Source organism: Sarcophilus harrisii, chromosome 1 (assembly GCF_902635505.1).
Source record: "Sarcophilus harrisii chromosome 1, mSarHar1.11, whole genome shotgun sequence".
In the NCBI taxonomy this organism is placed as follows: domain Eukaryota; kingdom Metazoa; phylum Chordata; class Mammalia; order Dasyuromorphia; family Dasyuridae; genus Sarcophilus; species Sarcophilus harrisii.
Window position 1 is genome coordinate 622,476,444 of NC_045426.1, and position 21,457 is coordinate 622,497,900.

The 21,457-nt window shown below is 34.3% G+C and overlaps 1 protein-coding gene across 2 annotated transcripts in view; it reads right to left on the reverse strand.

Annotated features, from left to right (window-relative positions):
• Positions 1-21,457, reverse strand: part of LRRC6 (leucine rich repeat containing 6) — a 99,342-nt gene that overhangs the window by 24,513 nt on the left and 53,372 nt on the right. Inside the window, exons 7-10 of one of the 2 annotated variants that reach the window (XM_031947209.1) lie at positions 19,404-19,481; positions 12,938-13,003; positions 10,670-10,739; positions 6,342-6,437 (exon numbers count right to left, since the gene is read on the reverse strand). In XM_031947209.1, the coding sequence (XP_031803069.1) occupies positions 6,342-6,437; positions 10,670-10,739; positions 12,938-13,003; positions 19,404-19,481 (310 nt within the window). The remainder of the gene's footprint in view (positions 1-6,341; positions 6,438-10,669; positions 10,740-12,937; positions 13,004-19,403; positions 19,482-21,457) is intronic. The other variant, XM_031947210.1, reaches the window with a different exon arrangement.

Consider the following 21,457-nt stretch of genomic DNA (forward strand, 5'->3'; position numbering starts at 1 on the left):
GTAGAGTTGGAATGCTTGGCAGTTTAGTTTGAGAAAGGACCTCAGTATCTGGTACCTTATCTCACCAAGTGATCTTCAGAATCTTCCTAAGTCAGTTCAGATAGAAGCAATTTAGGTTCCTGCATGGCTCTGTGATTCTGTCCAGGTTTCACAGGCAGATAACAATGAGGTCAGCACAATGGCTCTGTGGACCCTTCAGTTTGGTGGTCAGTCTACTACCTGGCTGGCTGGCTTTCCCCAGTTACCAAGGGAATGAAACAAAACTGTGTAATTGCTCTCATCTTTTTAACAATGTTTTCAGCTATGTTGTCAAATGCCTTCAATAAAGACAAACATGGAATCAAAGTCAGCTACCGCACTGATGGTAAAATTCTTCAACTTGAAAAGACTACAAGCCAAAAGCAAAGTTGAGGGAGTATCAGTGCATGATTTTTTTTGTTTGCAGATGATTGTGCACTCAGTGAAGCTTCCAAAGCAGAGATGTAATAAGGTATGGATCAATTCTTTGCTGCTTGTGCTAATTTTGACCTAACAATGCCAAGAAAACGCAGGTCTTCCATCAGTCAGCACCATACCATCCTTTTATGGAACTATCAGTTATAGTAATTGGTGAAGTTTTGCATGTTGTGGATAAGTTCACTTACCTGAGTAGTATCCTTTCCAGGGATGCCCACACATTGATAATGAGATTGATACACACATTGTTAATGAATTCACAGCAAATGGCCTAATCATTTTCTGTAAAATCTGAGGCAAGATTGTCCACTAAGAATGTGAAAGGAAGCAGAGCCATGAGAGGTTTGAGGGAGGACAAAGTTTGGAAAAGCTATTGTGGAAAGTAGGATAGTGAGTTGATAAAGGAGGTATAGTAGGATTGCCCACAGGCAAAGAGGGAGCAGTTGATATTATATAAGTTTGCTTGTGATTAGATGGCCTCTGAGGTCCTTTGTAACTCTAAATTCATTTCCCTACAATATTAGGGAAGAACAGTATGATGTAAACCAGGTAGGAAAAAGGAGTTATAATTAATAATTGTGAAGGCTACAGACCCTTCACAGAAGGTCCTACAGAAAAGTCCTATAGGGACTAAGAAGTGAAAAGAGATCATCAAATTTAGCAACTCAAAGGTCTTTGGAGATTTTTGAAAGAGCAATTTTGGTAGAATTGTGTAATCTGAAGCCAGACTGGAATAGGTTAAACTTTGCATGAACAATGTGAAAATGGAAATAACAAACCAATAAGTCTTTCAAGGAGAAGAGCAATTAATGGGAAAAGAAATAATAGAAAATTAATTTGGGAGGTTGACAAAGCAAAGTGTTTGTTTTTTGGGGTGAATTTTTTTTTGTTTTTGAGGACAGGGTAAACGCCCAGTCAAGTGTGTTTATACATAATGGAGGAGTCAGTGGATAGGAAGAGACTAATGAGAAAAAAGGAAATGTGGACACAGACCATTTTAGGAATTGCATTGTAATATCATTTCTGAGGTTCTTAAACATGCTCTGAAATTATTAGAATGGGAATTCAGAACAATCACCATATCAAACATGAACTTAGACTGTATCTGAATGCTTCAGTAAGCTTGGAACTACTTCAGAACAGGTCTATTCAAATGGGCACAGTCTACAGACCGAGCCCAGACACAGCACAGAGATTGGGCCAAGGAGCTGGGGCGAAGTCAGAGCATTGTAGCTTCCAAGCAGCTGGGAATCTTCTGTGAGCCTCTTAGTCTTATCATCAAATGTTATGGGCTACAACTCTGAACTTGAAACAAGGATTCTTACAAGGTGCTAACTCAGTGGAGTTGATGAGACAATGGTTATCTAGTTTAGCATGGTGATTAATAGCTCTCTAAGTTCAGTATGATTGATTTAATCTTACAACAAATAGTGGTTTCTTAGTGATATAATGATTGGTTTATACTAAGTGTAGAGCATATAAGCTGGGACTGAGAGCCAGAGACAGACTCAGAGGGAATGGAGAGCCAGATTCATTCACTCCATCTCACACCACTGTGGTGGCTGGCTTCCTGCACTTCCCTCACTGAGACCAAGGCTGGTCTGAAAGGCTCTTCAGAAAGATGGCCTGGGCCCCAGGCAAGGAAACTAGATTGTGAAGGAGATAATAAAGGATTTGGACTTTAATACCTGGCTACTCTTGTGATGATTACTCTACTGAAATGAAGGCTGCTCCAAGCCCTCTAGAAAACCACCGAGAACATTACAATTACCAAAAAAATTGACCTTTTAACAATTGAGGACCACAATCACCACCAACACACACACACACACACACACACACACACATCCAAGAAGAAAATTGCATTGCTAACTGGTATTTCTGCTGGAGCAGTATCTTGAAGAAAACTCATAGGGACATCTTCATATTCTAGGGCCCTATGGGGTTACATACCTGAATGTGGGGTTATGAAATTATGATTATCAGTAAATGCTTGATTGGTATATTTATTTTATATACCTATATATTTTATATACCTATACACCCAGAGTCCCATAAAATTCTTCTTAGGCAAAAAGGAGTCATGAATGGAAAAAGTTTAAGAAGCCCTATTCCAGGGCAATTCCTGGGAAACCCAGACATTGCAGACACAACCATTCTAAGCTTAGGGAGATCTGGCTTTTATTCAATAAACAATCCAGACTATCTAAAGACATCAAGGTTACAACTAACCAAGTTATCTCCAGGTATCACATAACAGCGCTCCCTATGCCTTAAAAGTCCTAGTTAACATTGCCTTAGGACTGACAACAAAATTACTTGACATGTATTTCACACAATCTTGGTATCTCTGATGGATTTATCTAAATACAGTGTTAACATGTAATGAGCTACATCATAACACAGTTATAATTGAGTTTGTGAATGATGATCATCCTTAAGGGACAAAGAAATTCACATCTCTAGGTCTCAGTTTCCCCATTTATGAAATGAGGTGGCTAGACTAGGTGACCTCTAAGATCATTTCCAATGCACAATGGTGTTTTATCAGACATACCTTAAAACTCTTAATTGCTGACATGAAAATGAAATAGTTAAGATTCTGCTTTTCCCCTTCTTATGTCTTTTTGAACATTCTCCCAGATGTTCCTATCTACTCCCAATAATCAACAATGAAGATGACTTCTAAATATATACCTCTAATGTGACCCTCTCCTCATGACTTTATGTCCTTTACTTTCAAATGCCTGCATATAGTAAGTGCCTAAATGTTTATTGACATACTGACTCTAAATTTCTGCATCTGACATTTCATACTCAATACTTTTCCCAAAAAGCTTCTGCCAGCTCTACATCCTCCATGCCTATTGATAATCCAGATCTTCCCAGGCCTTCAGATCTGAAATAGAAAAGATCTTACCCTTTCTCTTTCCCTCACTCCCCACCTTCAAACAGTTGTCAAGTCATGTGGCTGCTACTTCCACAAGGTCTGTCACATCCATTCCCTTGGCAAACATCCTAATTCAGGTCTTCACTTCCTCTTGTTTAGGAAATAATAAGACTCCTAACTTTCTGCCACTTGTCTCACTCCATCTTTCCTCCTCTTCCTATCCTGCTTCCTGCATAATTTTCCTGATTCACACTATTCTTCTCTACTGAATCTTCAACACTTCCCTATTGACTACTAAATAAAGTAATAGCTTAAAATTCCAATACTCAAGACCTTTCACAATCTATCTACTCTTATCCCATACTTCCCTCCCTTTAGTTCTCTATATCTCAACCAAACTGATTGTTCACTGTTCCTCATTCTTGGCATGCACTATCTCATCTGTGTGAATCTGTCCACAAAATTCATCTCTCCTAGAATAGGTTTCCCACTGCCACTATGTCTACCTGCTGGAGTCCCTTTCTTCATCTCATCTATGAACCTTCATATAGAAAGTGATCACTCCCATCTAAAATTTGTCATTTTGGTTAATTTAATTATTAAAAAAAGAAAACCAAATTACCAGAATCAAAACTGAAAAGTGTGAACTTAAAGCAAAATTAAGAGCTATTTTGCAAAAACTATTGATAATTTACAACTGTGTTATGATGCTATTTGACATATTTGACAATTTAATTAAAATTGACATTTATAAAAATATAAATTACCCATGTTAACAGAAAATGAAATAAGACACTTTAAATAACCCTATTTTAGAAAAAGAAATTGATCAAACTTTCAATGAACTCTCTAAGGAAAAAAATATTCAGACCCAGATGGATGTACAAGTGAATTCAATCAACCTTTAAAGAACAATGAATTCCAATACTACATAAACTATTTAGAAAAACAAGCAAAAAAAGAACTCTTTAACAAATTCCTCTTATGATACAGGTAAGGGTCAAAACAAAATAGATCAATTTTTCTAATGAATTGTGATGCAAAAATCTTAAATAAAATATTGGCAAAAAGATTACAGAAATTTATCGCAAGGATAATATACCACATGGGATTTATACCAGCAATATAGAACTGATTCAACATAAGCATTTCAATACCAGTATAACTGATCATAACAAAACTAATAGAAATAGTATAATTATTCTGATAGATGAGAAAAAGAATTTGACAAAATACAATACCCATTCCTAATAAAAACACTAGAGAGCATAAGAATAAATGGAGTTCTTCTTAAAATGATATGTAGAATTTATCTAAAACCATCAGTAAGCATATGTAATGGGGATAAACTAGAAGCATTCCCAATAAGATCAGGGGTGAAACAAAATTGCCCACTACCACCATTAATATTCAACTTTAGCAAAGTTGCAGTATATAAAATAAACCTACATAAATCATTGGCATTTCCATGTTATTATACAAAGCCTAACATCAAGAAATAGAAAGAGAAATCCCATTTAAAATAACTATAGGATCAGTTAGGTGGCACAGTGGATAGAGCACCAGCCCTGAAGTCAGGAGACATGTGTGACCCTGGACAAGTCACTTAACCTCAATTGCCTCAGCAAAAGAAAAAAATTAAAAATTAAAAAAGAATAGCTATAGACAATATAAAATATTTGGAAGTCTAGACAAACTATGTATATAGTATATGAAACTTTAATAAAGTTTCATAACTAAAGGAACTCATTTATAAATTAGATTCTTACAGATTCTTTCTAGAAACAGAGGGAATTTCTAGAATTTCTAGAAACAATGAATGGAATTCATAGAGGCAAATTAGTCTGGAGAACAAGGAAAAAATCCTTAACAATTAGAGCTGCCCAAAAGTAGAATGGTCTGATTTGGAAAATTAGTGGGTTTCTCCTCACTGGAAGGTCTTCATGTTGAGACTACATGACTAATCAGGGTTTAAGTCAAAAGATTAGAAACAACGTATCCAATACTGAACTGCTTATATTTTCTCTTAAACCAAAATTTCTTAACATTTTTCGTGTCCTAAATCCTTTTGGCCACCTATTGAAACCTCTGGATCTCTTCTCAAACTAATATTTTTAAAAGCATGGAGCAATCCATGGTTTACAAAAGAAACCGATTATATTGAAATAGGTATCAAAATGTTTAAAAAATCAAGAATCTTTGATTTAAGAGGAAAGAAAATTAGTTAAATTTTGGATATGTTACATTTGTAGCACTTATTCTGTGGCTACTTTCCTTACCTCCTACTCATGCTGTTGGATCAGTGTCCCAGAAGGTATTAACTTAATCCCACAAAGTCATAGTGGTTGCATGAGTACTTCGTTACAATGAAGCTAAATAACTAAAAACAATATTACTTTTCTGCACTTTGAAACTTTTAAAGTTTTTTGCAACATACCAAAGTGGAAATTTAAAAATATATGTTCCTGTCTTTTAGCTTCCATTTCTATGACCATAAAATGAGGGACTGCTTGATATTCTCTAGAAAGAGAATCACTTGGGTTTGAATCTCAAGTCTGAATCTTACTATATGTATCTGTGATCCTCAGTTTCTTCATATGTAAAATAAAGGAATTGGACCAGATGGAATCTGAAGTACCTTCCAAGCTCTAAATCTTTGAACCTATATCAAAACCTATATCAAAAGTCCTTTTCAGATCTAACTTGTAATCATTCTATTTCAATAGCATTAAATAGGAGAACCTGTGTTTCTTTACCTATTAAGGTACCTAGGGTCTTAGGATTCCCAGGGCTATTGACTTACGATGGGAAAAAAACCTTAAAGTTCTGATCCAAACCACTCTTTATACAGATGAGAAAATTAAGGTGCAAAGAGTTTGTATGAATTGTCTAAGGTTACAGGGATCTGAACCTACTTGACCTCATTTTAATCAGTTTCTTCATAAAGATGAAAATTTTAAAAACCATCTTTGTCTGAAACCATTCTACTACAGACCTTTGGCATGGTGACCACCAGGTGTCCAGTTGTCTGAGATCTTTTGGCAGAACTACTATCTGGTTTCACTTCAGCAGGAAGTACAACTTGAAATGGCTGAAAACAAACCAAGAGTCATGTAGTGATGCACAAAGTAAATGGGTGATTTACTTGAATAGTTATCTCCAAAGCTTATTTCTCAGATATAAAATACAGTTATTAAAAATATTTTCTCATTTAGGAAATCTATACATAAAAATTATCCCTGAACCTGTATCTACTTGTACAATTGGTCTTGTCTGTAATAATTAGGTATTTTGATTTATCTGGCTGTTTTTTCAGACTGTTTGACAGAACCTCTAACTATATACAGAAGAGTTTTATAGCTAAACTGTGCCCATAACACATGTTAAAAATCTAATAGTTCAGTAATTCAAGGTTCTGTGGTCTCCTCACTGTGAATATTCTCACCACCAACTTGGATTGTAACCCTTTAGTATTTGATCAGTGTAAGTTTCTGTGCTCTGTCCAAATTCATCACCCTGTGGCTAATCTGGTGAGCAGCTTTCTAAAAATTGCCATGGTAATCCTTGCACTTAAAACTATGATTCTGTGTAAAGCTTTGCTAGGTTGGGGAGACTGATCAAAGCTTGAGGTCCACTAGAATATCTTTCCAGAACCCAGGGTTATTTTCAAGCTACGCTGAGATCTTAGAATATTACTGGAAAATGTTATTGTGGAAATACAGAACTAAAATGGCAGAATGGAAATACTACAGCCAGGTTCTCCCTATCTTTCCATCCAAAGGACTTTAAAATAACACCTTGTATCAAATTCTGGAGTAGCAGAGTTGACAAAAAGTTAGGATGAGCTATTTTTTCAGTCAAAGCAACCAAGGAAGTCAGAAGAGAGCTCTGTGGCACTGGAATAGTGGAAGGCCCAGAGCACACATCACAGCAACACTGTGAGACTTAAAAGCAGCAAAAGCAGCAGCAACAGCAACAGGAGTTTCAGGAGCTCCCATGACAGATTATGTTAGGAGGACTGGGTAACAAAGAAAGAAATTTTAGAGCACTGGCCACACGAGGTGCTATTAGATAATTCCTTCGTCCATACTACCATTCCAGCCTCAGTTACTAGACGCAGAAAAATACTTTCTATCACAAGGGAGCAGGGGCCCTAAAGAACAGTAGAACTTCAAAAGTTGCAAGGAATAAGGGGCCACATATCAGAAGAACAGTAACCACACCTCTCTCCACACCACTTTGGAAGCACTGAAAATTTGAAAGCCCCAGAACCAGTTCAAAAAACAACAGCATGAAAAAGCTTGAATACTGGGACACTACTTCCTCTACCTCCAGGTGAACAGAACCCAACTTAAACATAAATAAAGATAAAATAAGCAAATGAATAAATGAATCAACTGACCACAAAAATTATGGTGATAGGAAATCCCAAGACACAAATTCAGAAGACAAAAATGTCAAAACAGCAATAAAGCCTCAAGGAAAAAATTCAAATTGGACACAAACCCAAAAACAATTGTTGGAAAAGTTAAAAAATTATTCTAAAAATAAGAATGATTGAAAAAATTGGTAAAATGAGAGCAATGCAAGAAAATTTTGAAAAGACAATTAAAAGCTTGTTTTTTGAGGCAATTTGGCTAATTTGGGGGTTACAAAAACTCTTTGAATGAAATTATTCCTTAAAAATTAAAATTAAGCAAATGGAAGCTAATGACTACATTTAAACAATAAAGCAAAGTTAAAAGAATGAAAAAATAGAAGAAAATATGAAATATCAACAAGACAACTGATCTAGAAAATAGATTAAAGAGAGATAATTTAAGAATTATTGGATTACTTGAAAGCCATGAAAAAAAAATAGTGTAGACATCATCTTCTAAGAAATTTATAAAGGAAAACTGCTCTAATATCCTAAAACCAAAGGGTAAGATAGAAATTAAAAGAATTCACTGGCTACCTCCTAAAAGAGATCCTAAATGAGAACTCCCAGTCTAATGCCAGAGCTCCCAAATCAAAGATAACAAAACTTCAGGCAGCTAGACATAAAACACTCAAATATTATAGAGACATAGTCAAGATCACATAAGATTTAGAAGTTACCACATTAAAAGAGCAAATGTCTTAGAATATGATATTCCAGAGCCAAGATTACAACAAAGCATAACTTATAGAGCAAACCTAACTATAATCCTTTGGAGTTAAAAAAAAATGGATATTTACTTAAATAGAGGACTTTCTCAAACATTTCTGATGAAAAGACCTGGGATAAACAAAAAAGAAAAAAATATGACTTTCAAATATAAGACCTAGGGGAAGGATAAAAAGAGAAACATGCCAGAGAAATCAAGAGAGCATCAAAAAGGTTAAACTGTTTACATTCATACACTCCTAAGGGCAGCTAAAAAGACTCTGGAGGGCAGGGTAGTGAGTCAGTTATGTTGGGAATAGTCTAAAAAAAAGGGATGGGCAAGAAAGAAGAATGAATTGGGAGAAGAGTTAAGGGAGAGGAAGAATGGGAAAAATTATCTCACATAAAAGAAGCATGAAAGAAAGAGCTTTTACAGTGTTGGAGAAAATAAGTATGCATTACAAAGACATCAAAGGAAAAGAACCATTTATAGCAGCTCTCTTTATGGCAAAGAATTGGGAATTGAGGGGATGTCCACCAATTGAGGAAGTGCTGAATGAGTTGTGATGAAACACTATAAAAAATGATAAAGGAGGGTGATTTCAAGAAAACTTGGGAAGAACTACATAAATTTGATAGAATAAAGCAAGCAGAATGAGATCATTGTATACAATGACAGCAATATTGTACCAATGATCAACTATGAAATACTTAACTACTCTGATCAAGATAATGATATAAGATAAATCTAAAGAACACACATGATGAAAAATGCTATCTGACTCCAGAGAGAAAACTGATGAACTCTGAGTGATGAGTATGAATGAAGAGGGAATCATACTTTTTCTAATTTCTTAATTTTTATTGCTTTTTTTATTTGTTTCACTACATGATTAACATGGTAATACATTTTACAGACTTTACATGTCTGTAAATTGATTTCATATTGTTTGTCTTTTCAATGGATGGAGAAGGGACTAGAAAGAGGAAGAACATTGGAGATCCAAAATTTTAAAAAATGTTTAAAATAAAGAAACATGTTATTGCCTAAAGATAAAAAGATGCTTTCGATAAATTAAAAACCAAAAATAGTATTGTGTTATTTAACTTAGAACAAATTATTTTTATTCAAAATGTGTATGTCAACATTTTCATAGTAGAAAAACAATAAATAGACAAACACTATAGAGTTTCACAATTTCTAGCAGTTACTAATTGTAACTGCCTGTCATTAACTTAACACATTTTCTAGCTTAACTAAACTTATTTAAGGGCAACATGCCTTTAAAACTAAGTATAATTAATTTAACAATTTAATTTTTTGAGCTTGCATTCTTTTTCCTCCCAAAGCTTCTCTGTTTCCAAATTTCTCTATTATTATCAAGGACACTATCCTCCTAGAAATCTAAGCTCACAAACTAGGTGTTATCCTTAACCCCTCCCTATCAGTCACTCTATATGCTTAATCTCTTATATTTCTATCTCCAAAACATTTCTCATATATGTCCCTTTCTCTGGAATCACATAGCCATCAACTTGGTGCGGGCTCCCATCAATACATGCTTACACTATCGCTATAGTCTTTTGGTTGGTCTCCCAGCCTCATAATCCCTCCCTAAACAAATTCACCCTATGCTTAGTCTTTTCCTTTAAAGTGCAGGTCTGACTATGTCACCTTTCCATTTACCTCAAACTCCAAATGATTTCTTATTAGCTCCAGAATCAAATATAAAATTCTTTCCATTTAGCATTTGAAGCCTTTCACAATTTGGCCCCTTCCTGTCTTTCTAGTCTTCTTATTCTTTACTCCTTTCCATGTATTGTGTTGTCTAGCTACAATGATCTTTTTTGCTGTTCCTTGTACATAACACTGTTTCCTGATTGTGTGTTTTTACTTACTGTTCCATATGCCCAGAATATTCTCTTTCCTTATTTATACCTGCTTGACTTTCTTGGCTAACTTCAAGACAAAGCTCAAATTTCTTCTAAAAAAGATTTATGATCCCTTCCTCTAACTTTTTACTAGTTATCTTGTAAATACAATGTTTTCTCATCCTTTAAAGCTTTCTGAGGACTTTTTTGCCTTTCTTTAAATTCTCAGTTCTTAGCACATTCCCTCATGGTACACACTAAAGGCTTAATAAATGCTTGTTGATTGACTAGATAATCACACTATCAGGTAAATCTATACCTACCTTCCCCTTGACCATTACTCGGACAGAAGTTGGCTGCACATTAACATCCATTAGAGAAGTATCCATGAACCTTCAAGATTAAATGCATCAAAAAGTTGTAATTCTTATAAAAACACAAATGTATAGAAATCTTAATCCAAATATTCATGAGTACTTTAAATTAAGTAAATTCAATTCTAATTCAGTTTAAAAACATATTATGCTATACAATACTATATAATACTTCAATTTTTATTGTGGTGACCAGCTCTCAAAAATTAAGTCTCAAATCTAAGTTCCAGGAAAATCAGAATGAAATAGCTACAAACCTTTCCCAAGAATCTACTGGTTCTACCACTTTTCAATCAGTCACTTTGTAGATAATTAATAATAGATTCCTCAACATTGTCAGTAGAGTGACTTCTCATTCTACACCTGTTCCTCAACAGGAAAATAAGGCTGAAAATGTCCATAGTACCTGTTTTTTTAAGTTTCTGTGAGGCTTAAATGAGATGATGTGTACAACTTTAAAACATTCTATTAAAACTACTAATTTTCGTTGCCCCTTTTTGTTAACAAATGACATATTGCAATGATGAAAGTGCTATCTATTTCCATTGCAACTGCTCTTTAGAGTGGGGGAGAGCAGTTTTCTTATATGTTATGAGGGAATATACTTTGTGGCGAATTTGTGTTTTTGTTAGTATGTGTCTACTATATCAAAACAGAATGTTTCAATAAAATGATAAATAAATCACATGACCAGAAAAATATTCAGCAAGATGTTCATATGAATTGAAGAGAGTTGACATAAGCTAAGCCAGAAGTATCAGAGATACAGCTTGAAATGGTTCCAAGTATAGCTCAAATCAGACTAAAATGTAATTGGGAAATACTTTTAAAAATACACAACAATACATTAAGAAATGCTAATGGATAGTTTTCATTATGTAGCCCTCAGGGATTTTTGTGTATTTCCATTTGTATTAAGACATTAATGAGCTAAACCACAGCTCATTAAGTCTTCTGACCACAGGATTCACAGTGATGCCCCCCAAAACATCAAAGTCTCTCAGTTCATTAGCTTGATAAATTGATGTTGCAGGCCAAAAAGTTAAAAGTGATTTTAGGCTGCATTAAGGTGATAGTTCTACTCGCTTCTGCTCTGGTCCAAACACACCTGAAGTACAATGATTGCTTTGGGGCATTATAGTTTAGGAAGGACATTTACAGTGTGAAGAGTGACAAAAGGAAAGTGACTAGTATGGTGAAAGGACTCAAAATCATGGTGTATGAAGACTGGTTGAAGGAACAGGGAATATTTGGTTGGAGAAGAAAAGACTCAATGAAGATAAGAAAGCTGTCTTTTAATATCTGAGAAATACATACATAGAAATACATAGAAGATCTATCCCAAACATTCACAGGTTTGTGTCCGATCTGTGGCAGAGCCTTTCAAGCTTGTACTGATCTGATCAATCAGAGTCAAACACACTAACTTGATTCTAACATAGTGATGTCAATTTGGTCCACTTCAAGAACAAAGGACAACAACTGAACCAAAAGATTGAAGGGGTAGAAGAGGAGTTAAATATTCTTAGTCACAGCAATAAGGAGAATTTTCAGAAAGCAGGTTGTCTTGATAAAATAATTTCTAATGATATTAGAGTATTCTCAGAAGGTAGTTTATTCACTCTCATTAAAGGTCTTTAAACAAAGGTTGGAAAACCACTTCTTGTATGTTATGTGACTCTTCAAGCATGGACTGGACTGAATGAGTGAAATCTCTAAGAGGGAGGGCATTCAGAAATCTTGTTGCTCGTATTATGAAATTGGCCAATGCCATTCCCATGCAAAGTATAATGAAGACAAGGGATAATATGTTCATACTAGTCCCTGAGCTTTTAGGTTTCCTTACTTGTGTATACATTTTTGTGGCCCTGTGTAACATCTATTAATACAAAAAGATATTTAAGGGATCTGGTCAGCTTTGTGTCTATGAAAAGGCTACTATGTAACTTGTCTGAGACTGTAGTGGCCAACATTACAGAGACCAAAGCAAGAATAGACATTCCAAAAGGAAGATGGTGGAGCTTCAAATATTTAGCATCTATCTGATTCTGTGGGTGCTTGTTGTGACATTGTCCAATTCTCCCAGTGTCTAATACAGAGGCTTTAGTCTCTAATAATAAGTCACTGAGGTTTGCCTATCTTTTTCATTTAGGTACAAGAATAAATAGAATTGCAAGCTAAGCAGTACCACCATAGAGAGTAATAAAATACCTTTACCTATATACAGCAAGATCCAGGACAATTTGATTATTTTCTTCATCATCTTTCAAAGAAAAATCAAGCCTAATAAAAAATGAAAAAAGAAAAAAGAAAAAATTATTCGGTAATAAATGGATAGACAAACTCCTTACCACATTATATTAAAAGCAAAGCAGGATGTGTCACAAATTTTTTTTATTAATGTGAGCATTTTGTTATTTGAGCAATAATATTTGTCTTTTATTTCTAAAACTTCATCAGAATCAAGCAAAACATTGAAAATTAAATTGGATTCATCTATTATTTTTCTCAACATAGCAATATTTATGGTAAATTAGATATATTTAACATTGATGCAGAAATAGAGACATCTGGTGGTAAAAATTTTTGTTAACTTATTAAATTAATTTTTGCCAAAGAAATCTAGAAGATTAAGATTTGTATAATATAAAGAGATGACTTATTAGTAAGAATTTTCATGTTCTAATTTTTATAACCTAGATATCATTCTATAAGTTTTACACATAAGAGATATAAAAACTCTGACAACACAATAACTAATCATGAATATAGAAGATTAATGATGATATACCTCCTGATATATCAGTGATGGACTCAGGAAACACAGTAAGATATATTATTTGGTAGAGATAATGTGGAACTTCAGATCTTTGTTTTACTTTACTGCATAATTAGAAGAAATTTATTTTTCTTTTTTTTAACTTCAAAGTGGGAAGGGTTGAAGACAAAGAGAAAATAGATTTTATTAATTGAAAAAATAAATTAAACTGGTCATGTGAAGAGATAGATAAATGCCTCCATGACCCATGGATGATCCTCTCCAAAACATAAATTAGGTACCAAAGATAAATTTCTATGCTATAGGACATTCAGAAACCAAAAGAAGGCAAACAAACAAACAACACAAAAATTGACATTCATTGATCCTGATCTCACTCAATATCCCCCTAATCTTCCATGCTACTCAGAGTGAGGTCCTCCTAACAGACCTAAGGATACAAAACAAGCTTACATCAAAACCCATCCAAACACCTGGTTTCCCCTCCCTTTTTCCAATGCCTTGGAGATCCTAGTCCAGGTTACAGAAATTTACTTAAGCCTTAAGGGCCAGCTTGGCTACATGTCTTAAAGAACAAAAGCCTGATGGGGGCTAAAAACTGGATGTACCAAAGCTGCAAAGGATTCGAACTTCCAGTCTGAGGAAAACAGATTCTCAATTATCTATGTCAGATCAGAGAACTGAGGAACATAGAAAGTTGAAAAAATCACCAGGACAGGACATAGAATATATGCAGGGGATATGTAGCACTCCCATCAAGTAGGAGAAAAAGAGTATAGTATCCCGTATAATCACTCAAAAGTCACTTGGGACAGAGGACTAGGCTAAGATGTTTTGAGATCCAACCTCCATTGAAATCACACTCAGACAGGATAGAGTCAGAAAGTGAGTGATAAGTGGAAATTACTAAACATATCTTAAGGAAAACATTGTTAAGAAAAAAGTCTCCATATAATCCAAAATATTTGTAGCAGCACTTTTTGGTGATAGCTATAAATATGAAACAAAATAATTGCCCGTCAATTGGGGAATGGACAAACAAATCATGGTGCATGAATGTAATATAAGACTGACTGTAATGGAAGAAATAATGTGTGTGAAGAATATACGGAAACATGGAAAAAGCTACATGAACTGATGTGTATGAAGCAGAGCCATGGAAACAATAGACACAGTAAAATACATAATAGAAATGGAAATGATACACCAAAAAATCAAAAGTAAATGTAAAGGACAAGTGAAAATCAAATGAGAAGATATGAGAAGACACTTTCAACCCACTCATTGGGAGAGATGGGAAGTACACAGGGAAGTACACAGATACTGCATATGTTTCAGGAATTTTTCAGTATATTGATCAGTTGTGTTGGTATTTGCTTCCCTCTTCAAAAATATTATTTATCATATCTAGGAGGGGTATACTATGGTGATATAAAAAACATAAAATATAAGAACTCATTTTTAAATATAAATGTATTTAAATGTGTAAATGGAAGGTTTATTAACAAAAATTTCCATAGTTTTCCCTTTTGAACTAACATTCCTTAGATTTTAGACACTATTTCCAAAATCTCAAAAATATGCATATGGAACTGTCTTTCCAACATTTTCTCAACCTCCTTCTTTTATTATTAGCCTTTTAATCTTCATACTATCCAATCTTTCTTCTTCCACTAAACTTTCTGTTTTGTGTTTTATCAACTTATGATTTCATCAGTTCCTGGTGAAGAGCACCCCTCCCCCAAAAAGTATGGAACAAGCTCAGAACTTCCTGGACTACTGGGAGAGTAAATTACCTTCCAGCAATACACAACCAGTATGTGCCAGAGGCAAAACACAAACCTAGGTCTTCCTGACTCTTGATTTACAGATTAAATATTTTTTAATAAAGTGTATTATTTTGTCTATAATTCATATAATTCTCCATAGTGTATCCCCAAATGAAATTATGATACATGGCAAATCAATTTTACAAATCCACAAAATAGCTTACCATTACAAATAAATATGAATAATGTGTGCATGTCAATAAACATAAACAGGAATAAGATTTATTTCTATATATATATATGTAATATATTTAGTCAATTTATGTTTTTTAAAAAATTATATATAATTTAGAGAACAGATTTGCATAAAAGTCAATTAAATTACATCCTGGTATCCTAAGTACTATTAGAGTTGCTAGGAATATATACAAAACTTTGATACGACCTGATTTATTGTTTCATTGAGCATAGTATTATATAGCGAGGAGCATAACACACATAAACACAAAATCAAAATAAACAATAATGCATGCTAAGTACACCAGACAGATGTAAATGTTGTGTGAAGTTGAGGATAAATAAGTTATTCTTATTAATAATAAGGACTGGGCCTGGTCAGATGAAGGAGGTGGCATCTGATTTGGGGTTTGAAGGAAGGAAATAAATTCAATTAAGTGAATTGAAGAAAGTTTAAAAAAAAAAGCCACACATAAGGAATGGTGTGAACAAAGGCTTATAGGTGAGAAAGCTCCAACTGTCTTTGGCTACAGAAAGATAGTGACCCAGTTCAGCTGCAACATAGGGTAGGAAGTAACATAAACTAAGGTTGAAAAGAAAAAATGGTACTGGATTGTTGATAGAAATGCAATCCTAATTTGATTCTGTAAGCTATGAGCATGTAGTGAAGATTTTCAAGTTTAGCAGTATCCATTCATAAGGGAAATGAGTATAGCAATAAAATAAAGATAGATTTCAGAAAGGAAAAAGTATAAATTGAAGCCTTTTAACAATGAAAATAAGTAATCCAACATTAAGAGCTTTTGACAGATATTATAAGAATACTGAAGTGAAGAATGCTTAATTGAACCAGAAAAGCAGAACACAAAGACTTTTATGAAGGAAAACATGTCATAGATTAAATATTATTACACTATAACAAATCTACCTAAACAAAACCATGACCAAAATGATCTCTCATTATTGGAATGGAATGGATCCATACCCCACCACAAGAGAAGAAATTCATGGAATTATAACATACAATTTTTTAAAAAATTCATGCTATACACAGTTGTTTGCTATCTTATTAGATCCTGAATTTTTTGAAAGCAAAGATTGTCTTGTCTTTCTTATATCCTAGCACTTAGCATAGTGCCTGGCATATAGCAGGAGATTAATCATTGTTTACTGATTGTCTGATAACAGATATATGATTTCATTCCAGTGATGTCAACAGCAGCTTTTCACATCCTCTTCAATTTCTTAGCTTTAACCTCCAGTTAATCCTCCAGCATACTGGTGGATGGTCTCTAAATCTCTTCATCCATTTCATGTATACCAGTTGAAAGAGATGGGCTGTCCATTATTATCCATCATGCTGGCTATCCAAATCAGACCTCCCCAGTGTCTCCCTACTGCTTCCAAGATCAAATAAAAAATAATCTATTTGGCATAAAGCCCCTTGTAATCTGGCTTCTTCGTACTTTTAAGTCTTCTTATACTTTATTACCCTCTCCATATCTGTGATCACTAGATCTGGCCATTTTGCTGTTCTTTAAACAAGACACACATCCCCCAACATACTGGCTGCCCCCAAATTCAGAACTTTCTTTCTCCTTCACTCTGCCTCTGGGCTTCTCTGGCTTTGTTCAAGCCAGCTCAGATAAAATGCCAGCTTTCATTAGAAAAGATACATTTCCTAGTGTTTTTTTTTTTTAATTTCTGCCTTGCAAGAAATCTCTAATTTATCCTGTGTATATCTCATTTGTATACAGTTATTTGAATGTAGTCATCTATTAAATTGTGAGTTCCTTAAGAGCAGAGATAGTTTTTGCCTTTTTCTGTATCCCCAATATAGCATCTGGAATATAGTAAGATAAAATGTAAAGAGAAAGATTTCTCTGATCACCTCTTGAAATAAAAACCTCAAAAGAAGTCCCAGAAATATCATAGCCAAAATCCAGAATTTCAACTTTAAAAAAAAATATTTCAAGCAGCCAGAAGGAAAGTATTCAAGTACCAAAAAACAATATCCACAATCATAAAAGCCTTGGTCCTTCTGCAATAAATGCACAAAAGATGAAATCATGGAATATCATAATACAAAGAGCAAAATACATGTGTTTACAACCAAGAATAATTTACACTGCAAAGTTGATTATAATACAACAAAAAGAAAAATATGAATCTTTAATGGAATAGAGGACTTTCCAGGAACAAGATGAGACCTAAGTCTCATTTTTTTTTTGAAAGACAAACACAAGAATTAGAATAAATCTTGTAAGTTTCATTTAAATTACCACAAGAAGGGGCTGGAAGGATATCAAATGCTGACATTCTAAATAAAGGAGAAAGAAGGATTCCTTCAGAACATCAATATTTTCTGAGAATACTGAGAGAATTAAGAAAAGAGAATCATGTTGGAGAGTAGATTGATCCTTTTGTGAGGGGTTTAAAGAGGAGAAAGAAAAGGAAGAGTAAAAAGAACACAGTAATATTAGAAAGGAGGAAGAATAAGGTGAAACTTACTATTTTTCATAATTAAGGTGCAGGAAAAGAAGACTATACAACCTGAAGGAAGAGATGAGGGTGTAAGAAGGTCTAATTTTTACCTGAATCAGAAAAAGGACAACAGCAAGAATAAGCACACACACACACACACACACACACACACACACACACACACACACACAGAAGCTCTTATACACTTGCTAACAGTTAGTTAGCTATACAAAGTTAGTTCAGACAGGAATAGGGAGTAATAGTTAAGAGAGGGGATAACACTAAAGTGGGAACAGTTGCAAGCAAAACCAACTTTCCTGATACTGAAGGAAAACTTTTTAAAAGAAATTTTAAGGAAAAAAAAAAAAAGGAACAATGTAGAAATTAGGGGGCTGGCTATCAACTGGTGAATATTTGAACAAATCATTGTATGTAGAATGAAATATAATTACAAAATAATAAATTATGAAATAGATGGCATCCTAGAATCCAAAGAAGTATGAATATACAATTTTAACCAACTTTTTTAGTTAAGAGCTTTAAATGAATCAATGATCAGATAACCTATTATGAATCATGTTACCAATCTCCTCTCAGAAAAATGATGCATCCATGAAATGAATTTGTTTTATTCCAAATAAATGAGAAGTAAACTATATTTTTGTGGTTATGTTTTGAGTCTAATTCTTAACCACCCTTCATATAACCTAATACTATAAATCATCAAGTATAATAAGTAGTATGTTATAGAATGCTATATTTAATATAAATTTCTTTGATCCAAAAAAATGGTGAATTTATCTCAGGTTTAAAAATAGATTTATAGGGGAAACATTCATAAGAGGCATCTCAGTATGATTACTAGCCTAGTCACTGCTAATTAAGAATAAATCAGTATTTAATTATGTTTATTTAATGTATTTAAATCAAATCTAGCAATGTTCTAACTCAACAGGCATGTTCATAATATTTGCCTATAATCCTATAGATAATACAAAGAAGTGAAAGACATACCCTATTAACAACATTAGTTGATTCCACAAAAACACACTACTGGGTGTTTAAAAGAGACAGTTTCATTAAAAAAAAAAAAACATTATTATAAATAGGAAATCTGTTAAATACTTGGTTATAATGCATTACTTGGGATAGTCTTATGTGTGGAATGTTCAAGAAATGTGCATGAACATTAGCTAAATTGAATCCACTGTTTAAATTTAAATCCTATTTAAAAATATGATGAATCTGTTACTTAGGAATATTTGGGGGGGGGAGAAATGACAGTTTTAGAGCTGCTGAACTAGTTAAAATTGACAAATATATTCATTGCAAAGCAAATCTGTTATTAAAAACAAAACCGTGATTACAAATCCTACTAATCTTATTTCTTCAGGTTACTGTTTTTCTCACTTACTTGGGTTCATTAATATTCAAGACTCGTCCATCTGCAGTGATCAAAGTCCTAGGGGGTTTTTCTTTCTTCGTTTTGTCACTAAGAATAAACAGAGAAGAGGAGAGTAGTAGATGGAAGGAAACTCTCATTTTATTAAAGTCAATTGTAAAGGGGGTAGCATCTCAGCAAAACCAACCATTCATGAAAAATAAAAGAGAAACTTCTGAATGCCACCAATATTTTACTGTCATAACTCAAGTTACTGTAATTATGTCATTTGCTTTGAAATTAAAATCAGAGAAAGATTTCTATGTGGTTATATGTATATATTTGTGAAAGAATTTTGTTACTCTTCAGTCATTCCAGGCCTGACTGACTCTGTGACCCCCTACCTGGAGTTCTGGGATGTTTTGTCATTTCCTCCTCCTGTTCATTTTACAGATGAGGAAACAGAGGCAAGCAGGATTAAGTGACTTGTCTAAGGTCACACAACTAGTAAATGTCTGAAGCCAGCTCCAGGCCCAGTGTGCTTTCCACTGTGCACCCAGCTGCCCAAAGGGCTACCTTTTCCTGAATGATCCATATAAACCAATGTGTACATGTCTGTGAGGATGGGAGGGCCTGAGTGTATGTTACAGGACAGTGCTCTTCCTTCACCCACTTAGCGGAGAATGGAATGGGACCAGTTTTGGGCCAGTTCTCATCAGCAGGGACTTCCCTTCAAAATGGTATCTGCTGCCCATCATTGGAGAATGGCTGAATAAATTGTGCTATATGAATATTATGGAATATTATTGTTCAGTAAGAAATGACCAACAGGATTATTTCAGAAAGGCCTGGAGAGACTTACACGAACTGATGCTGAGTGAAACGAGCAGCACCAGGAGATCATTATGTACTTCAACAACAATACTATATGATGATCAATTTTGATGGACCTGGCTATCCTCAGCAATGGGATGAACCAAATCAGTTCCAATGGAGCAGTAGTGAACTGAACCAGCTACGCCCAGGAAAAGAACTCTGGGAGATGACTAAGAACCATTACATTGAATTCCCAATCCCTATATTTTTGCCCACCTACATTTTGGATTTCCTTCAGAGGCTAATTGTACAATATTTTAGAGTCTGATTCTTTTTGTACAGCAAAATAACGGTTTGATCATGTATACTTATGGTGTATCTAATTTATACTTTAATATATTTAACATCTACTGGTCATTCTGCCATCTAGGGGAGGGGGTGGGGGGAAGGAGGGGAAAAATTAGAACAAAAGGTTTGGCAATTGTCCATGCTGTAAAATTACCCATACATATAACTTGTAAATAAAAAGCTATTATTAAAATAAATAAATAAAATTACACTTTAAAAAAATGGTATCTGCTCAGTCTCACTCCCTTGTTCTTTCCTATTGCCCTTAAGCAAAGAGCAGAGTCCCTTTTCCAAGGAATCCTCATTGCCCCAAGTACAGAGACAAGTTATCGTTCCTTTGATCCAGCCCCAAATAATCATAATCTAAGGAAGACGCCAATGTATATATCTGGATACTTATTAACAGTTACTTCAGCAATGAGAGTGAGAAGCTCCCATTCATGTTTCCATGTGCATCCCACCTGTGTCATGCAAGTGTGTGTGTTTGCGTGTATGTACGTGTGCATGTGCATGTATGAGTGTGTGTGCAATGACTACACAGATGGCCAAAAGGAGGAGCAAAAGCCAACCTCGGATCAGGTCTCACATGAGTGAAGGAAAAATGGGAACTAAAGAAAACCTATGTCTGCTTCATAGCTATTGCTGAACTCAGTTCCCAAATCCTGGGCCCAAATTTACATTTTTTTTATCTTTGCACATATTTTCAGAGTTGCTTCTCCTCCATACCCCTGCATGGAAGATCTGTGGTTTTTATCAAGCATGTGAGGAGGTGTACACATTGAAAACTCAAGTGGCTAGGGGAGTGCCAATAATGAATGGCTATCCTATTTTATTTATGGCTTATCTAGATGTTTGCCAAATTATTTCCCTACTCTGTGTGCAGAGCCTTGTATTTATTTAAAGCTACAATTTATAATACATCA